The sequence below is a fragment of the Hippopotamus amphibius genome, chromosome 4, assembly GCF_030028045.1.
Source record: "Hippopotamus amphibius kiboko isolate mHipAmp2 chromosome 4, mHipAmp2.hap2, whole genome shotgun sequence".
Taxonomy (NCBI): Eukaryota; Metazoa; Chordata; class Mammalia; order Artiodactyla; family Hippopotamidae; genus Hippopotamus; species Hippopotamus amphibius.
The window spans coordinates 44,946,219-44,962,548 of NC_080189.1; the positions used below are offsets into that span (position 1 = coordinate 44,946,219).

At 38.1% G+C, this 16,330-nt stretch overlaps 1 protein-coding gene across 10 annotated transcripts in view; it reads right to left on the reverse strand.

The window, feature by feature from the left end:
• BBS9 (Bardet-Biedl syndrome 9) overlaps positions 1-16,330 on the reverse strand; it is a 452,928-nt gene that overhangs the window by 200,182 nt on the left and 236,416 nt on the right. For all 10 annotated transcript variants that reach the window (XM_057732077.1, XM_057732081.1, XM_057732080.1 and 7 more), the window contains one exon: positions 8,741-8,913. In XM_057732077.1, the coding sequence (XP_057588060.1) occupies positions 8,741-8,913 (173 nt within the window). The remainder of the gene's footprint in view (positions 1-8,740; positions 8,914-16,330) is intronic.

Genomic DNA, 16,330 nt, shown 5'->3' on the forward strand with positions numbered 1-16,330 from the left:
GATATATTTAAAGTGATGAAAGGGAAGAACCTACAACCAAGAACACTCTACCCAGCAAGGATCTCATTCAGATTCAACGGAGATATCAAAAGCTTTACAAACAAGCAACAGCTAAGAGAATTCAGCACCACCAAACCAGCCCTACAACAAATGCTAAAGGAACTTCTCTTAAGCGGGAAACATAGAGAAGAAAAGGACCTACAAAAACAAAAACAAAACAACTAAGAAAATGGTAATGGGAACATACATATCAATAACTACCTTGAATGTAAATGGACTAAATGCATCAACCAAAAGACAAAGACTGGCTGAATGGATACAAAAACAAGACCCATATATATGCTGTCTACCAGAGACCCACTTCAGACCTAGGGACCCATACAGACGGAAAGTGAGGGGATGGAAAAAGATATTCCATGCGAATGAAAATCAAAAGAAAGCTGGAGTAGCAATAGTCATATCAGATAAAATAGACTTTAAAATAAAAAATGTTACAAGAGACAAGAAAGGACATTACATAAAGATCAAGGGATCCATCCAAGAAGAAAAGATACCAATTATAAATATCTATGCACCCAATATAGGAGCACCTCAATACACAAGGCAAATGCTAACAACTATGAAAGAGGAAATGCAAGGCAGAAATAGAGACACAGATGTAGAGAACAAACACATGGACACCAAGTGGGGAAAGTGGGGAGGGTTGGAGTGGGATGAACTGGGAGATTGGGATACCAAATTGTACACTCTAAATATATGCTATTTATTGTCTGTTAACTGTATCGCAATAAAAGTTCTAAAAAAAAAAAAAAAAAAAACCAATTGATTCCTCAAAGTGTAGCCACTCTAGGGAACCAATGTTTCCTCAAATAATTTTCAAATTTTTTTTGAAATTCCTCCTTGTAATTCCCTACAGAGTCTACTTACAGGCAAATAAGTAAGTAGAGCCTGGTGAATTTTTTTTAACACGTGGGACTTAAAACAATGATTGTCATTGTCCAATTTTTTTCACAAAACACAATCCCTGTTTCCAAATATCAAATCAGTCTTCAAAGGACAAAGATTTGACACCCTCAAGATACTCAAGAGAATCTACCACAGGCTCTGAAGGTACTTCCAAGGAAATAATGCAAACATATCCAGGCAACAAAGTCACTGTCAGATCTCACTGATTTAGAAATTTAATCATTCAGCATTTACTAAGCACCCATTGTGCCAAATACTGGAGAATATTTTATGTGATTAACCCTCATTCAGATGCAGAAGCTCTGGTGTGCTTGTTAAAAATGAAAAGGAAAAATCACTTTACTTTATAATCACACTTCATTTATGGCCTGCTAGAATTAGCTAGCCAAATGGCTGTCGATAAGCTCAAATAGTTTTAACACTGGGTTATTGGGGTCAAAGGTTAAATCCCCATGTCGGAGAATTAAACCAGCTCTGTTCTGAGGCCAGACCACATGCTGAGCTCCAGGCTGCCACTCTGTAAAAGTCTGCAACTGATCACACACTGGGCAAGAGGGCAGGTACAGATTCACAAGCTCACCATCCATATAAGAATAACAACTTGAGAAAAAGATGGCGGTGAAGTAGAGAGACGTGGAGTGCATCCCTCTCCACAGATGCATTGGGAATGCATGGAAGGATGCAGTAATTCCCACAGAGAACCAGCTGAACACCAGCAGATGGCCTCGGACACCAGAAAGGGCTGCGGGGAGCCCGACATAGCTGGTAGGGAGGCATCTATGAGGGCTCAAAGAGGGTGAAGTGGCGGAGCTGTGGCAGACGGGAGGGAGTGACAAACATACGGAGGGTCCGCAGCGCAGCTCAGCGTTCCCAGACCGAGACATTGATCCGCAGCTGAACGGAGGGTCCAGGAGTGGGAGCGTGGGAACCGGAGAGCTGGTTCAGGGTGAGAAACATTGTTGCCGGTAGGGTGACCCCGAGAGCACAGGAGGGAGGAGGTACGCGGAGAGGAGTACCCGTCCCTGAGAGCTGCCGGGCCATGATGGCGGCTGGAGGCTGCAGGCTCATGGGCAGGGGGGAGGAGCCGCACGCATAGCCTCTCCCTCTCTTTCCGGGCCTCTGAAACAGGCAGTGGAGAGACGCCCTGTGGGCCACCTAAGGCGCTCAGGGATAACAAGCACCCTCAGGCACTCGGGCGGGGCTAGATTAAAACCCCTTGCAACGCCAGCAGCAGGGAGGCTGCCGAGAGAAAGAAAAAAAAACAACAGCATCAATAAGAAAAAAACCCCAAGAGAGGCCCAACTCTAAGACTTTCTGTTCACGCCTGAGCCACCAGCGCCCTCTGCAACAGGCACCTCCAACCCTGACTGAAACAACAGTGCGCCACTGCTCACTCACTCCCAGGAGAAGGAGCCACTATTGTACCCTCTCCCTCCCCACACACCGACGCTTACAGATGAACAATAAAGGAACCTCAGCTGGTCACAGAATAACGCAAAAAAAAAAAAAAAAACAACCCAAGGCAAGGAGAAGGACACTTAACAGGTGAGACGCTAAGGAAACAGAAATAGTAGTATCAATACCTATTGAACTGGTCCATTCTGGGATCAGTTCTGGATTTTTTTTTTTTCTTTCTCTCTCTCTTTTTTTTTTTTTTTTGGATTTATTAAATACGATCTTAGCCCTAAGGGATCTACAAGTTTTATAACATAATTTTTTAATGATATTTTTTATTCCTTTTTTTTTTGATTTATTAAATACGATCTTAGCCCTAAGGGATCTACAAGTTTTATAACATAATTTTTTAAGGATATTTTTTATTCTTTTTTTTTTTTTTTTTTGCCTTTTTATATACTTCTATATCTAGCTAAGTTTTTGGTAGTACAGACAAAATATCTCTCATACTTTCCTTTCATCCCTATCTTTTATACATTTCTATTCCTTTCTTTTTATTTGCATATTTCCAACCACACTACACTCTTCTGTTCCCCTTTCTTCCAGCCTTTTTAAGTTTACTTTATCTTAACATACTTATAAGCAACACTATCGGTCTGCTCAGACTCCTTGCTCTATTCTCCAGATGATGCACTGCTTTGGTATTTAATATTAGGCTTTTGTCTTTATCTTAGTTCTTAGTACAGTTGTCTAATTACATTCTGAGAATCTCCATTCTCTCTGGTGGTACTCTAGCTCTTTTATATATTTGATCCTAGCTTACAAAATCTCCCTGGATTGATGTTTGTAGGTGTAGGGTGTTATTTGTTGTTTGTTTGCTTTTCCTTTTGTCTCTGATTTGTTCTGTTTCAGTTGTCAATTTCTGTTGGGTTTCTCTTTGAATATCTGATAGCACACTGGGGTTCTGTCAGGTCTTTCTAGAGCCTTATGTCCTAATGGATTCAGTAATTGTGTGTCTTATACATGTATGTGTTTCCTAGACTTAATATTCGTGTAATCCAATACTTGGACATTAGTCTGAGGCTTGGACAGTCTTCTATAAACACCTCTATCACCAGGACAAGCAACCCCAAAAGTTTGGACAACCATGAGGAAACAAAGAAACACCATGCAGGCAAAGGAGCAGGAAAAAAACCCACAAGACCAAATAAATGAAGAGGAAATAGGAAAAATGCCTGAAAAAGAACTCAGAGTAATGATAGTAAAAATGATACAAAATCTCAATAACAAAATAGAGAAAGTACAAGAAACAGTTCATAAGAACTCAGAAAAACAAACAGCAATGGATAACAAAATAACGGAAATTAAAAATACTCTAGATGCTATAACCAGCAGAATGACGGAGGCAGAAGAACGAATAAGTGAGTTGGAAGATAGAATGGGGGAAATAACTGCCACAGAGCAGGAAAAAGAAAAAAGAATAAAAAGATTAGAAGACAGTCTCAGAGACCTCAGTGATAACCTTAAACATACCAACATTCGAATTATACGCATCCCAGAAGAAGAAGAAAACAAGAAAGGGTCTGAGAAAATATTTGAAGAGGTTCTAGTGGAAAACTTCCCCAACATGGGAAAGGAAATAATGAACCAAGTCCAAGAAGCACAGAGAGTCCCATACAGAATAAACCCAAGGAAAAATACACCAAGACACATATTAATCAAACTAACGACAACTAAACACAAAGAAAAAATATTAAAAGCAGCAAGAGAAAAGCAACAAACAACATATAAGGGAAAACCCATCAGGATAACAGCTGACCTTTCTACAGAAACTGTGCAGGCCAGAAGGGAATGGCAGGATATACTGAAAGTCCTCAAAGAGAGAAACCTACAGCCAAGAATACTCTACCCAGCAAGAATCTCATTCAGATTTGAGGGAGAAATCAAAAGCTTTCCAGACAAGCAAAAGTTAAGAGAATTCAGCACCACCAAACCAGCCTTACAACAAGTGCTAAAGGAACTTCTCTAAGTAGGAAACACAAGAAAAGGAAAACATCTACAAATACAAACCCAAAACAATTAAGAAAATGGTAATTGGAACACACATGTCAATAATCACTTTAAATGTAAATGGATTAAATGCTCCCACCAAAAGACACAGACTGGCTGAATGGATACAAAAACAAGACCCTTCTATATGCTGCCTACAAGAAACCCACTTCAGACCAAGGGATACATATAGACTGAAAGTGAAGGGATGGAAAAAGATATTCCATGCAAATGGAAGGCAAAAGAAAGCTGGAGTAGCAATACTCATATCAGACAAACTAGACTTGAAAGTAAAGACTATTAAAAGAGACAAGGAAGGACACTACATAATGATCAAGGGATCCATTCAAGAAGAACAGATCACAATGGTAAATATCTATGCCCCCAATATAGGAGCACCTCAATACATAAGGCAAATGCTAACAGCTATAAAAGGGGACATCGACAGGAACACAATAATAGTGGGAGACTTGAACACCCCACTTACATCAATGGACAGATCATCCAAACAAAAAATAAACAAAGACACACAAGCTTTAAATGACACATTAGACCATCTCGACTTAATTGATATTTATAGGACATTCCATCCAAAAACGAAAGAATACACTTTCTTCTCAAGTGCACACGGAACATTTTCCAGGATAGATCACATCTTGGGTCACAAATCAAACCTCGGCAAATTCAAGAAAATTGAAATCATATCAAGCATCTTCTCAGACCACAACGCCATGAGACTAGATATCAATTACAGGGAAAAAACTGCAAAAAATACAAACACATGGAGGCTAAACAATTCACTCTTAAACAACCAAGGAATCACTAAAGAAATCAAAGAGGAAATCAAAAAATATCTAGAAACAAATGACAACGAAAACACAACAACCCAAAACCTATGGGATGCAGCAAAAGCAGTACTAAGAGGGAAGTTTATAGCAATACAGTCCTACCTTAAGAAACAAGAAAATGATCGAATAAACAACCTAACCTTACACCTCAAACAACTAGAGAAAGAAGAACAAAGAAACCCCAAAGTGAGCAGAAGGAAAGAAATCGTAAAGATCAGAGCAGAAATAAATGAAAAAGAAAGGAAAGAAACCATAAGAAAAATAAATAAAACTAAAAGTTGGTTCTTTGAGAAGATTAACAAAATTGATAAACCATTAGCCAGACTCCTCAAGAAAAAAAGGGAGAAGATGCAAATCAACAGAATTAGACATGAAAAAGGAGAAGTCACAACGGACACCTCAGAAATACAAAACATCATGAGAGACTACTACAAGCAACTATATGCCAATCAATTGGATAACCTGGAAGAAATGGATACATTCTTAGAAAAATACAATCTTCCAAGACTGAACCAGGAAGAAATAGAAACTATGAACAGACCAATCACAAGTACGGAAATTGAGGCAGTGATTAAAAATCTCCCAACACACAAAAGCCCAGGACCAGATGTATTCACGGGCGAATTCTATCAAACATTTCGAGAAGAGTTAACACCTATCCTTCTCAAACTCTCCCAAAATATTGCAGAAGGCGGAGCACTCCCAAACTCATTCTATGAGGCTACCATCACCCTGATACCAAAACCAGGCAAAGATGTCACAAAAAAAGAAAACTACAGACCAATATCACTGATGAATATAGATGCAAAAATCCTCAACAAAATACTAGCTAACAGAACTCCAACAGCACATTAAAAAAATCATACACCATGATCAAGTGGGGTTTATCCCTGGGATGCAAGGATTCTTCAATATACGCAAATCAATCAACGTGATACATCATATCAACAAATTGAAGGATAAAAACCATATGATCATCTCAATAGATGCAGAAAAAGCTTTTGACAAAGTTCAACATCCATTTATGATAAAAGCTCTCCAGAAAATGGGCATAGAAGGAAATTACCTCAACATAATAAAAGCCATATATGAAAAACCAAAAGCCAACATCGTTTTCAATGGAGAAAAACTGGAAGAATTCCCTCTAAGAACAGGAACAAGACAAGGGTGTCCACCCTCACCACTATTATTCAACATAGTTTTGGAAGTTTTAGCCACAGCAATCAGAGAAGAAAAAGAAATAAAAGGAATCCAAATTGGAAAAGAAGAAGTAAAATTGTCACTCTTTGCAGATGACATGATATTATATATAGAAAACCCTAAAGACTCTACCAGAAAACTGCTAGCACTCATTGATGAGTTTAGTAAAGTAGCAGGATACAAAATTAATGCACAGAAATCTCTTGCATTCCTATACACTAACAACGGAAGAGCAGAAAGAGAAATTAAGGAAACTCTCCCATTCACCACTGCAACAAAAAGAATCAAATACCTAGGAATAAACCTGCCTAAGGAGGCAAAAGATCTGTATGCAGAAAACTTTAAGACATTGATGAAAGAAATCAAAGACGACACAAACAGATGGAGGGACATACCATGTTCCTGGATTGGAAGAATCAACATCGTGAAAATATCTGTACTACCCAAAGCAATTTACAGATTCAATGCAATCCCCATCAAATTACCAATGGCATTTTTCACAGAACTAGAGCAAGAAATCTTACGATTTGTATGGAAACACAAAAGACCCCGAATAGCCAAAGCAATCTTGAGAAGGAAAAATGGAGTTGGTGGAATCAGGCTTCCTGACTTCAAACTATACTACAAGGCCATAGTGATCAAGACAGTAAGGTACTGGCACAAAAATAGAAAGGAAGATCTATGGAATAGAATAGAGAACTCAGAAGTAAGCCCAAACACATATGGGCACCTTATCTTTGACAAAGGAGGCACGAGTATACAATGGAAAAAAGACAGCCTCTTCAATAAGTGGTGCTGGGAAAATTGGACAGCAACATGTCAAAGAATGAAATTAGAACACTTCCTAACACCATACACAAAAATAAACTCCAAATGGATTAAAGACCTACATGTAAGGCCAGACACTATAAAACTCCTAGAGGAAAACATAGGCAGAACACTCTATGACATATATCAAAGCAAGATCCTTTTTGACCCACCTCCTAGAATCAGGGAAATAAAATCAAGAATAAACGAATGGGACCTCATGAAACTTAAAAGCTTTTGCACAGCAAAAGAAACCATAAACAAGACTAAAAGGCAACCCTCAGAATGGGAAAAAATAGTTGCCTGTGAAACAATGGACAAAAGATTAACCTCCAAAATATACAAGCAGCTCATGAAGCTTAACACCAAAAAAGCAAATAACCCAATCCACAAATGGGCAGAAGACCTAAATAGACATTTCTCCAAAGAAGACATACAGATGGCCAACACACACATGAAAAATGCTCAACATCACTCATCATCAGAGAAATGCAAGTCAAAGCCACAATGAGGTATCACCTCACACCAATCAGAATGGCCATCATCACAAAGTCTGGAAACCACAAATGTTGGAGAGGGTGTGGAGAAAAGGGAACTCTCCTGCACTGTTGGTGGGAATGTAAGTTGGTACAGCCACTATGGAAAACAATTTGGAGGTTCCTTAAAAAACTACAAATAGAACTTCCATATGATCCAGTAATCCCACTCCTGGGCATATATCCAAAGAAAACCATAATCCCAAAAGAAACATGTACCATAATGTTTATTGCAGCACTATTTACAATAGCCAGGACATGGAAGCAACCCAAATGCCCATCAACAAATGAATGGATACAGAAGATGTGGCATATATATACAATGGAATATTACTCAGCTCTAAAAAGGGATGAGATGGAGCTATATGTAATGAGGTGGATAGAACTACAATCTGTCACATATAGTGAAGTAAGTCAGAAAGAGAAGGACAAATATTGTATGCTAACTCACATATACGGAATCTAAAAATGGTACTGATGAACTCAGTGACAAGAATAAGGATGCAGATACAGAGAATGTACTGGAGAACTCGAGGTATGGGAGGGGGCGGGGGGTGAAGGGGAAGCTGAGACAAAGCAAGAGAGTAGCACAGACATATATATACTACCAACTGTAAAATAGTCAGTGGGAAGTTGTTGTATAACAAAGGGAGTCGCAATCGAGGATGGAAGATGCCTTAGAGGACTGGGGCAGGGAGGGTGGCGGGGACTCGAGGGGGGGGAGTCAAGGAAGGGAGGGAATACGGGGATATGTGTATAAAAACAGATGATTGAACCTGATTACCCCCCCCTAAAAAAAAAAAAAAAGAATAACAACTTGACGCACACTGCCTAATAGCACTAGATATACTAGAATATACTAGAGTTCTCACCTCTATAGCATCTCTCTCTTTCATACACTGCAGAATTATAGATGATATGCGTTATGATCATACACACCTCAAAATGATGATCGATCAACTCAAAGTATTCTTGAAGGGGCATAGATCCAGAAAAAGAACATGCGAAATCTTTGATTTCCTGTTTTTCAAAATACTCTTGAAGGCGGATAATAAGCTCATTTGTTATGAGCCAAAGATCCTCAAATTGTTCACTCTGAATACGATATCGTTCTAAAGAGAAAAAATAATTAAGGAAAAGGCTTATTAACACACAATTACCAGCTGAAACTACATGAATTATCACTAACTCTGATGTGAATACCAAAATAAAAAGGACAAAGATTTCTTTTTTGCAATATAGATATAATTTCTACTGGCTTAATAAAAATAATTCTCTTGCCTTATTGTGATTTTCTGAGTCAACAACATTTTCAAATCTTATTCCAAAGGTAGGTGGTCACAGCAGCAAGCTGCACATCATGGTCCTTTTAACTATGTATCTTACAAAGGTTTCAATATAGTAAAAACACAAAATTCAGCTCCTTCTAAAAAGAGTTTTACTCAAAAGGTAAGAAAACAAACAAACAAAACAAAAAAAGGTAAGAAAACAGCCACTGCAAACGTATAACCTGGTATCATCAGTCTGTTTCAGAAAATTGATGTGAAATAAAAGTTATTCTATAGAAAACCCCACATCCTGGACACAGTAGCCAGCTTCAGCCCTTGTGATCATAATCAAAGTTTTCTATTTTTCTAATAGTTCTTTCATTTGAAGAGAGATTTTATAATAACACCCTTCCCCAAATATACATCTCGGTTCCCTCCATTCCCTGAAACCTCAGCTCCAAGAGAGCCCAATTCTTGTCTACCTCCTACCTGATGATGGTGACGACAGTGATGAGGATGAAGATGACAGCAGTGACAGTAACTATGTCTATGAGAAGAGCAACTGTGATACGTTGAGCACCAACTGTGCATCAAGCACTCTAACTGCAACAACTCCTTCTTTATAAAAAGGAAAACCAGGCACAGAGAACTTCAGAGACTTGCCAAAGGTCACAAAGCAAATTAAATATCAGAGCTAGAATTCATGATACATACCCTTCTTCCCCAATTTTGTCTAAACTCTACCTATTCTTCAGAATCTGGCTTCAATCTCACCTACCCCAAGAAACCTTTATCTCTCTACCATCTATAGCAGCCTTATATGTGCCATGTACTATCTAAAGCATTTCACATTCACTCTCTTATTTAAAACTCAATAGTCCAACAGGGGAAACACTGTTATTCCCATTTTACAGAAGAATAAAGCTAGCCACAGAAGAGTTTAAATAATCTGCAAGGCCACCTAGGAACTCTAGCTATTAACCCAAAGATTATCTGTCAGTCCTAACTATCTCACAATATTGCATTTCTCAGAATTTATATAGAGAATATCTACAGTTTACTATGCACTTAACCACATACAGCCATGTACACTTATTTAACTTTCCAGATGATTATATCCAGGCTCTTCAAAGAGATTGTACACTTTTTGAGATCAAAGTCACCTATTCTACTTAATTCAACATTTATTGAACATCTATTATTTGCAATTGCATAAAGAAAGAAATGTTTGGAGTACAAAAATTAACTGTCTTTTTGCTGAAGGAACCTAAGTTAGTATGACACATGCACGTGAAATATTTATTTATATTCCCCATGGTACTTTGACAAATTCTATAACTATATTACATTTTTTAATTGGTTTTTAACTTCCATTTGTCATCCTCAGCCAGAATTCAAGAATATATCTGCTCTCATTCCCCTAGTCATACTCTTTCCAATTACATCAATATAAGGAATGAAATATACTGGATATGCCTTCCATGGTGCACAGCAAACACCCTGGTCTTCTCTGTTGTCATATCAGTCCCCTCGGAGTTTCCCCAGACCTCCCCTCACCCCAGTCTTATTCTGGATGTTGCTTTCTGCCCATGGTGCTGATCAACTGTTTTCTTCATTTCTCCCTATCAAAGATAGTAGGACCAAGGTCAGATAGGACAACTTTTACCTTTCTTTGTAAATGTCACTGAAGGTTTAACGCTTTAGAAGAAGACTAAAGAGAGCACAATTATGGAGGGATGTGAGTAGAGCGGTAGAAGAGAAAATGCTGATGACAAAGTATGCTAGCATTAGACTCCTCTAAATCTGGAGTCTTACCCAAGGTAAGCTTGGGGTCCAACACCAGTAAACCCAGACTGGTATTTATTCACTCTTTCGTTCATTTATATAAGTCAGTACAAGATGCTAGGGATTAAAATAATGAATAAAGCAAGAGCTTCTGCCCTTAAGAGCTCACTGTAGACCTGGGAAGATGGAGTGATGAGGGAAGAATGAACACTGCTTCTGCCATCACAGATTCAGGGACGCCGCATTAAGGTTGACTTTGCCACAGAAGTGCCAGGGCTTTCCCCAGGGATATAAAATTATTTTCAAGTATGAGAAGGCCTATCACATAGCAGAAGAATTAGACAATAGCAAGGGAGCTGCAAATGGCAGAAGGCACAGTAAGAATTGTATACTAATTATAGATATTCACAGAGTTAGCTGCCTCGGGAAGTGTTTCAGTCTCTGAGCTCCTCGGTGTTTGGTGCTTTCTTAAGTCTCCTTGGGAGTTGCAGAACTCAATGGGGAAGAAAGACAGGCCATCTCTGGAAGTACAGACCTGCCTGTCCCTCCATCCATCCTGGGACAGATATTTGGCAGCTCAGTGCTATCTCCAAGTCCCAGCCATTTGTCCCTCCTAGGGACAAATTTGTCAGCTCCTTCTAGGCTGTGTGAGCTTCTCCTTCAGGGCTCAAAGCCCTGCCCATCTTGAGCATCTCCATGGAGATCGTGCAGGAATGCTTGTCAAGAGCATTAGAGAAGAGGACTTCCTAGGTGGCGCAGTGGGTAAGAATCCGCCTGCCAATGCAGGGGACATGGGTTCGATCCCTGCCCCAGGAAGATACCACATGACTCAGAGCAACTAAGCCTGTGTGTCACAACTATTGAGTCTGTGCTCTAGAGCCCGTGAGCCACAACTACTGAGCCCATGTGCCACAACTACTGAAGCCCACGCGCCTAGAGCCCGTGCTCTACAACAAGAGAAGCCACTGCAATGAGAAGCCTGCACATCACAACGAAGAGCAGCCCCCACTCGCCACAACTAGAGAAAGCCCGTGTGCAGCAACTAAGACCCAACACAGCCAATAAAATAAAGAAATAAATAAATTTATTTAAAAAAAAAAAAGGCGCATTAGAGAAGAGCTCCCTCCAGGGTTCATAATATTGAACAAGATTCTTTACTACTCCCAGATTCTGAGATTCTGAAAGTGAGAAAACACACTGCCTCAATGTGGTCATTTCCTCTCATGTATACATACCTTTTAATAAAATACTCAAAACAGTGCCTAAAACATATTAGGTGCTCAATAAATGTTACTCATTGTCATCATTGTCACCATTATTTCCCCAAGGCTTTTATAAACTAAAGAGCAGAGATTCCATCATAAACTTCGTTAGACCCACATAGAACCTAACTAACCCAGTAACTTTCAAATATCAGATATGAAAAAAAAATGCCTTATGTTTTCCTTAGGACAGAATTTGTTGTCATTTTAGATAGAGCTGTAAATTTTTATATAAATATTACAGTGCTGATATTTCAAAGGAAATTTAATTCATTTAGGTCCTAGAAAGATTTTGAATAGGCTTCCACACACAAGTAAAAAACCTGGGATATAGCCTAAATATACATAAAGAACAAAATTTCTTATATATAAAATGAAATAAAACTACAGAGAGAAGTTATTCATTCAATTATAATTTTTCAATACAAATGTGTCACAATTTACAAATCTTAAAAGAGATGCACAAGAACGACTGGGATTATTATAATACATTTTTTAAGCTCTTTATTGGAGTATAATTGCTTTACACTATTGTGCCAGTTTCTGCCATACAATAAAGTGAATCAGCTGTATTTATACATGTATCCCCATAGCCCCCCCTCCCATGACTATGTTTTTTAAAAGAACTATGTCATCTGGCCCAAGATGCGAAAATTATGCATTTCAAGAGAGAATGAAATGAAGGAGCAAGTCATGGGGATATCTGTGGAAAGAGCATTCCCAGCCAAGTGAACTGTGAGTGCAAAGGCCCTGAGGCAGAAATGTGCTTTTAGGAACACTGAGGAAGCTAGCATGGCTGAAGCTGAGTCAGTAGTTTCTATGCTGCACTGTAACAAGATAATACACTAGTTTCTGTTAAATAACCCATATAGGTACTGCAAGAAAATCTTGTATAAGGCATATTCTGGTATGTCCCAGCAAATCTGTCCATAAAAAGTTAGTTTTATTAGTTACATTTTATTTAAAAGATAAACATTTCATTAGAATTTATGACTAGGGGAAACATGGAGAGGATTCTCAGCCAAATACCAGCAAAGTATCTCCAAGCTCAGCTGTCCAGGGGCTGAGCTGATGATGGGGAAAGAAAAATTCAATTAACACCTATCCTAATGCCTCCTAGGAAGTGCTGGGTTTAGTCTCCATTCACAGCTTACACTGGGCATGCGTGTTTCATTAAGGAGAGCAGTGGATGGTGGGCTAGCCAAGAAAGGAAATGGTGCCCAAAACTCTTCCCCAGAGAGATGAAGTGTCTTATTTTTGTTGCCTACAGCTGGAGTTACTTCTTCACTCTAGGCAGACAACAAAATCCCTAATCTGACAAAATGAAATGTGGGCAAATCTAAATTTACCTTTTATCAAGATTTGAACTATTTGAACAGAGGCCTACAAACTCTCCAAGAGACCCATCTCAATGCCCCGTACTGGGCAAAGACTTCCACTTTCTAAAGATAAAGTAACAGAGAAAAGTCGTGTACAATAGGTTCAAAGGAAAGAGACAAATGAGAGAAATTAAACGCAATTCCCTTTACAAAATAGCCATAATGCAAGACTATCTTTATTTGATAGTCTCAAGAAGATTCAAAGTAACTCTGCACCTCCTCATTCAATTCAAAAGATATTAAACAATAAGTGCTAGGGAAACAATGGGGAACAACACATACTGGTCCTGGTCCTCGTCCTAATGAGAAGGGCAGAAAATAAATAAGTAAATAACAAATAAATAGTTACAAGTTATGAAAGGACTATGATGCAGATAAAAAGGATGTTGTGATAAAGACTAATGGGTAAAACAGTCTTTATATTATTTCATATAATACCCCAGCTAAATCATACTAGCAGCTAAAATTTACCTAGCACTTACAATGTACCAGGAAATTGCTACATGCTTTTTAGGAATTATCTCACTTGATTCTTATATATTATAATTGTACTATTTTCTTGTTGTGGTGGTTGTTGTTTATAAAAAAAAGAATCATTCAAGTTAGCTGAATGATTAATTTTTTTTCAGCTTTTTATTGGAGTATAATTGCTTTACACTGTTGTGCCACTTTCTGCTGTACAACAAAGTGAATCAGCTGCATTTATACATATATCCCCATATTCCCTCCCTCTTGAGCCTCCCTCCTACTCTCCCTACCCCACCCCTCTAGGTCATCACAGAGCATCAAACTGATCTCCCTGTGCTCTGCAGCAGCCTCCCACTAGCTATCTATTTTACATTTGGTAGTGTATGTTTGTCAGTGCTACTCTCTCACTTCATCCCAGCTTTTCCTTCCCCACCCCCACCCCCCATGTCCTCAAGTCTATTCTCTATATCTGCATCTTTGTACTATGTTATCTCCATTTTGTAAATGGAAAAAACAGGCACAGTCATTTTTTCAAAGTCATTCAAACGAACTCTAAGTCAGAGCTGGGATTTAAATCATCAATTTGATTCTAGACCCCACACTCCTAATCATTTTGTGCATAAAGCTTGGAGTTTAAGGATGTGAAGAATAACCCAGGTAGAGGGAATGGCAAGTTCTGACTTTATGGCAGAAAAAGTCAGACATGTATCAGGAACTGAGAGAAGGCCAGAGTGAGGAAGAGAATGCCTGTGGATGAAACTGGATGTCAGGCCAGGCCAGAACATACAGGGAGGGAGACATATAAGGGTTGGTACATATTTGGATATTATTATAAACACGAAAGATTTTAAGCTGGGGAGTGGGATGAAATAATTTTTAATTGTTTGTTTCTTTGTTTTTATTACAAGAGCTGCAAGTAGAAAATGAATTGGAAAGGGACAAGAATAGACTTATAATTAGGACATTATAACCATGATCCAGGTAACAGATGGTGGTGGCATATATAATTAAGGGCGTCACATTAGGAAGGAAATCTCCAATTTCTCAGGTCTTATCCCTGAGCAAAACTTAAAATGTAGTAAATTTTTAAATCTATGACTTTAGTACAAATAAATCATCTAATCTTCAATTTCTTCACCCACACAAAGGGGAAAATAAAACATACCTCACAAGTTTGGTATGGAGATCAACTATAATGTTACATGGAAAAGACCTATACAAACATGATTTATCTTTGTTTTATAAAATTTAGATCAAGCAAAATTAGATTTTCAAAATATATTGGTTGAAAAAATTAAAACTTTGATACAAAATGTGTGGAGTGAAACAAGTAAAACATCTAAAGCTCAATGAAAAATATAAATAAAATTCTATATACCCAGCAGGTATTTGCTATAGCCTGAATGTCTGTGTCACCCCAAAATTCATATGTTAAGTCTTAATACCCAATGCGATAATATCTGGAGATGGGGCATTGAGGAGGCGATTACGTCAGGAATGAGATTAGTACCCTTATAAAAGAGACCCCAGAAATCTCTCTTGCTCCTTCTGCCATGTGAGGACACATTGAAAGATCAGACATTTATGAAACAGGAAGCAGGCCCTTAGCAGAAACCAAATCTACTGGCACCTTGATCTTGGACTTCCCAGCCTCCAGAACTATTGGAAATAAATTTCTGTTGTGTAAAAGCCACCCAGTCCATGGTACTTTTTAACAACAGCCCAAATGGACTAAGGTAGTACTGTCTGTGAACAAGTACAAATGAATGTCACCAAATAACAAAAGTGTAAAAATCATAATAATAAACATTCAAATAGATGTGATATTTTCTGTAACTTTAACATTTGGGCCTCAATTATTTTCTTATTCATCAACACATGCAGAAGGAAAACACAAATGTTTTAAAATAAAAAAAATTTACCATCAGACTTGGGGTTTAAAAATACAAACACAATATCCACCAGTTAATTTTTTTCAGATTACCAAAAATCAACAAGAATCAATGAGTCAAAGATTTATAAGGCATTATTTTGATTATTATGCATTTTCTCAGTACTATTACTCCAAGATAATTAACACTGCCCTGGAGAGTTTCCAAAGTATACATTTCATGTAAAGGAGAAATGAAAATTTCTATTTACTACATAACATAAAAGAAGAAATTTGTATTCTAAAATACATCCTTACAATATTGGTAATTAAAATAGCTGCCAAAATGAACATTCAATTTATTTTTTTATCTCTTTTCCTTTGCATCTTGTAATAGCAGCTCAGTAGAAATAACCATTTCAGCTTCCAAATGAAATAAATTTGGACAATTGGAACCCAGTCAATTGTCATTCCACCCTACTACAAATGGAGAAAAT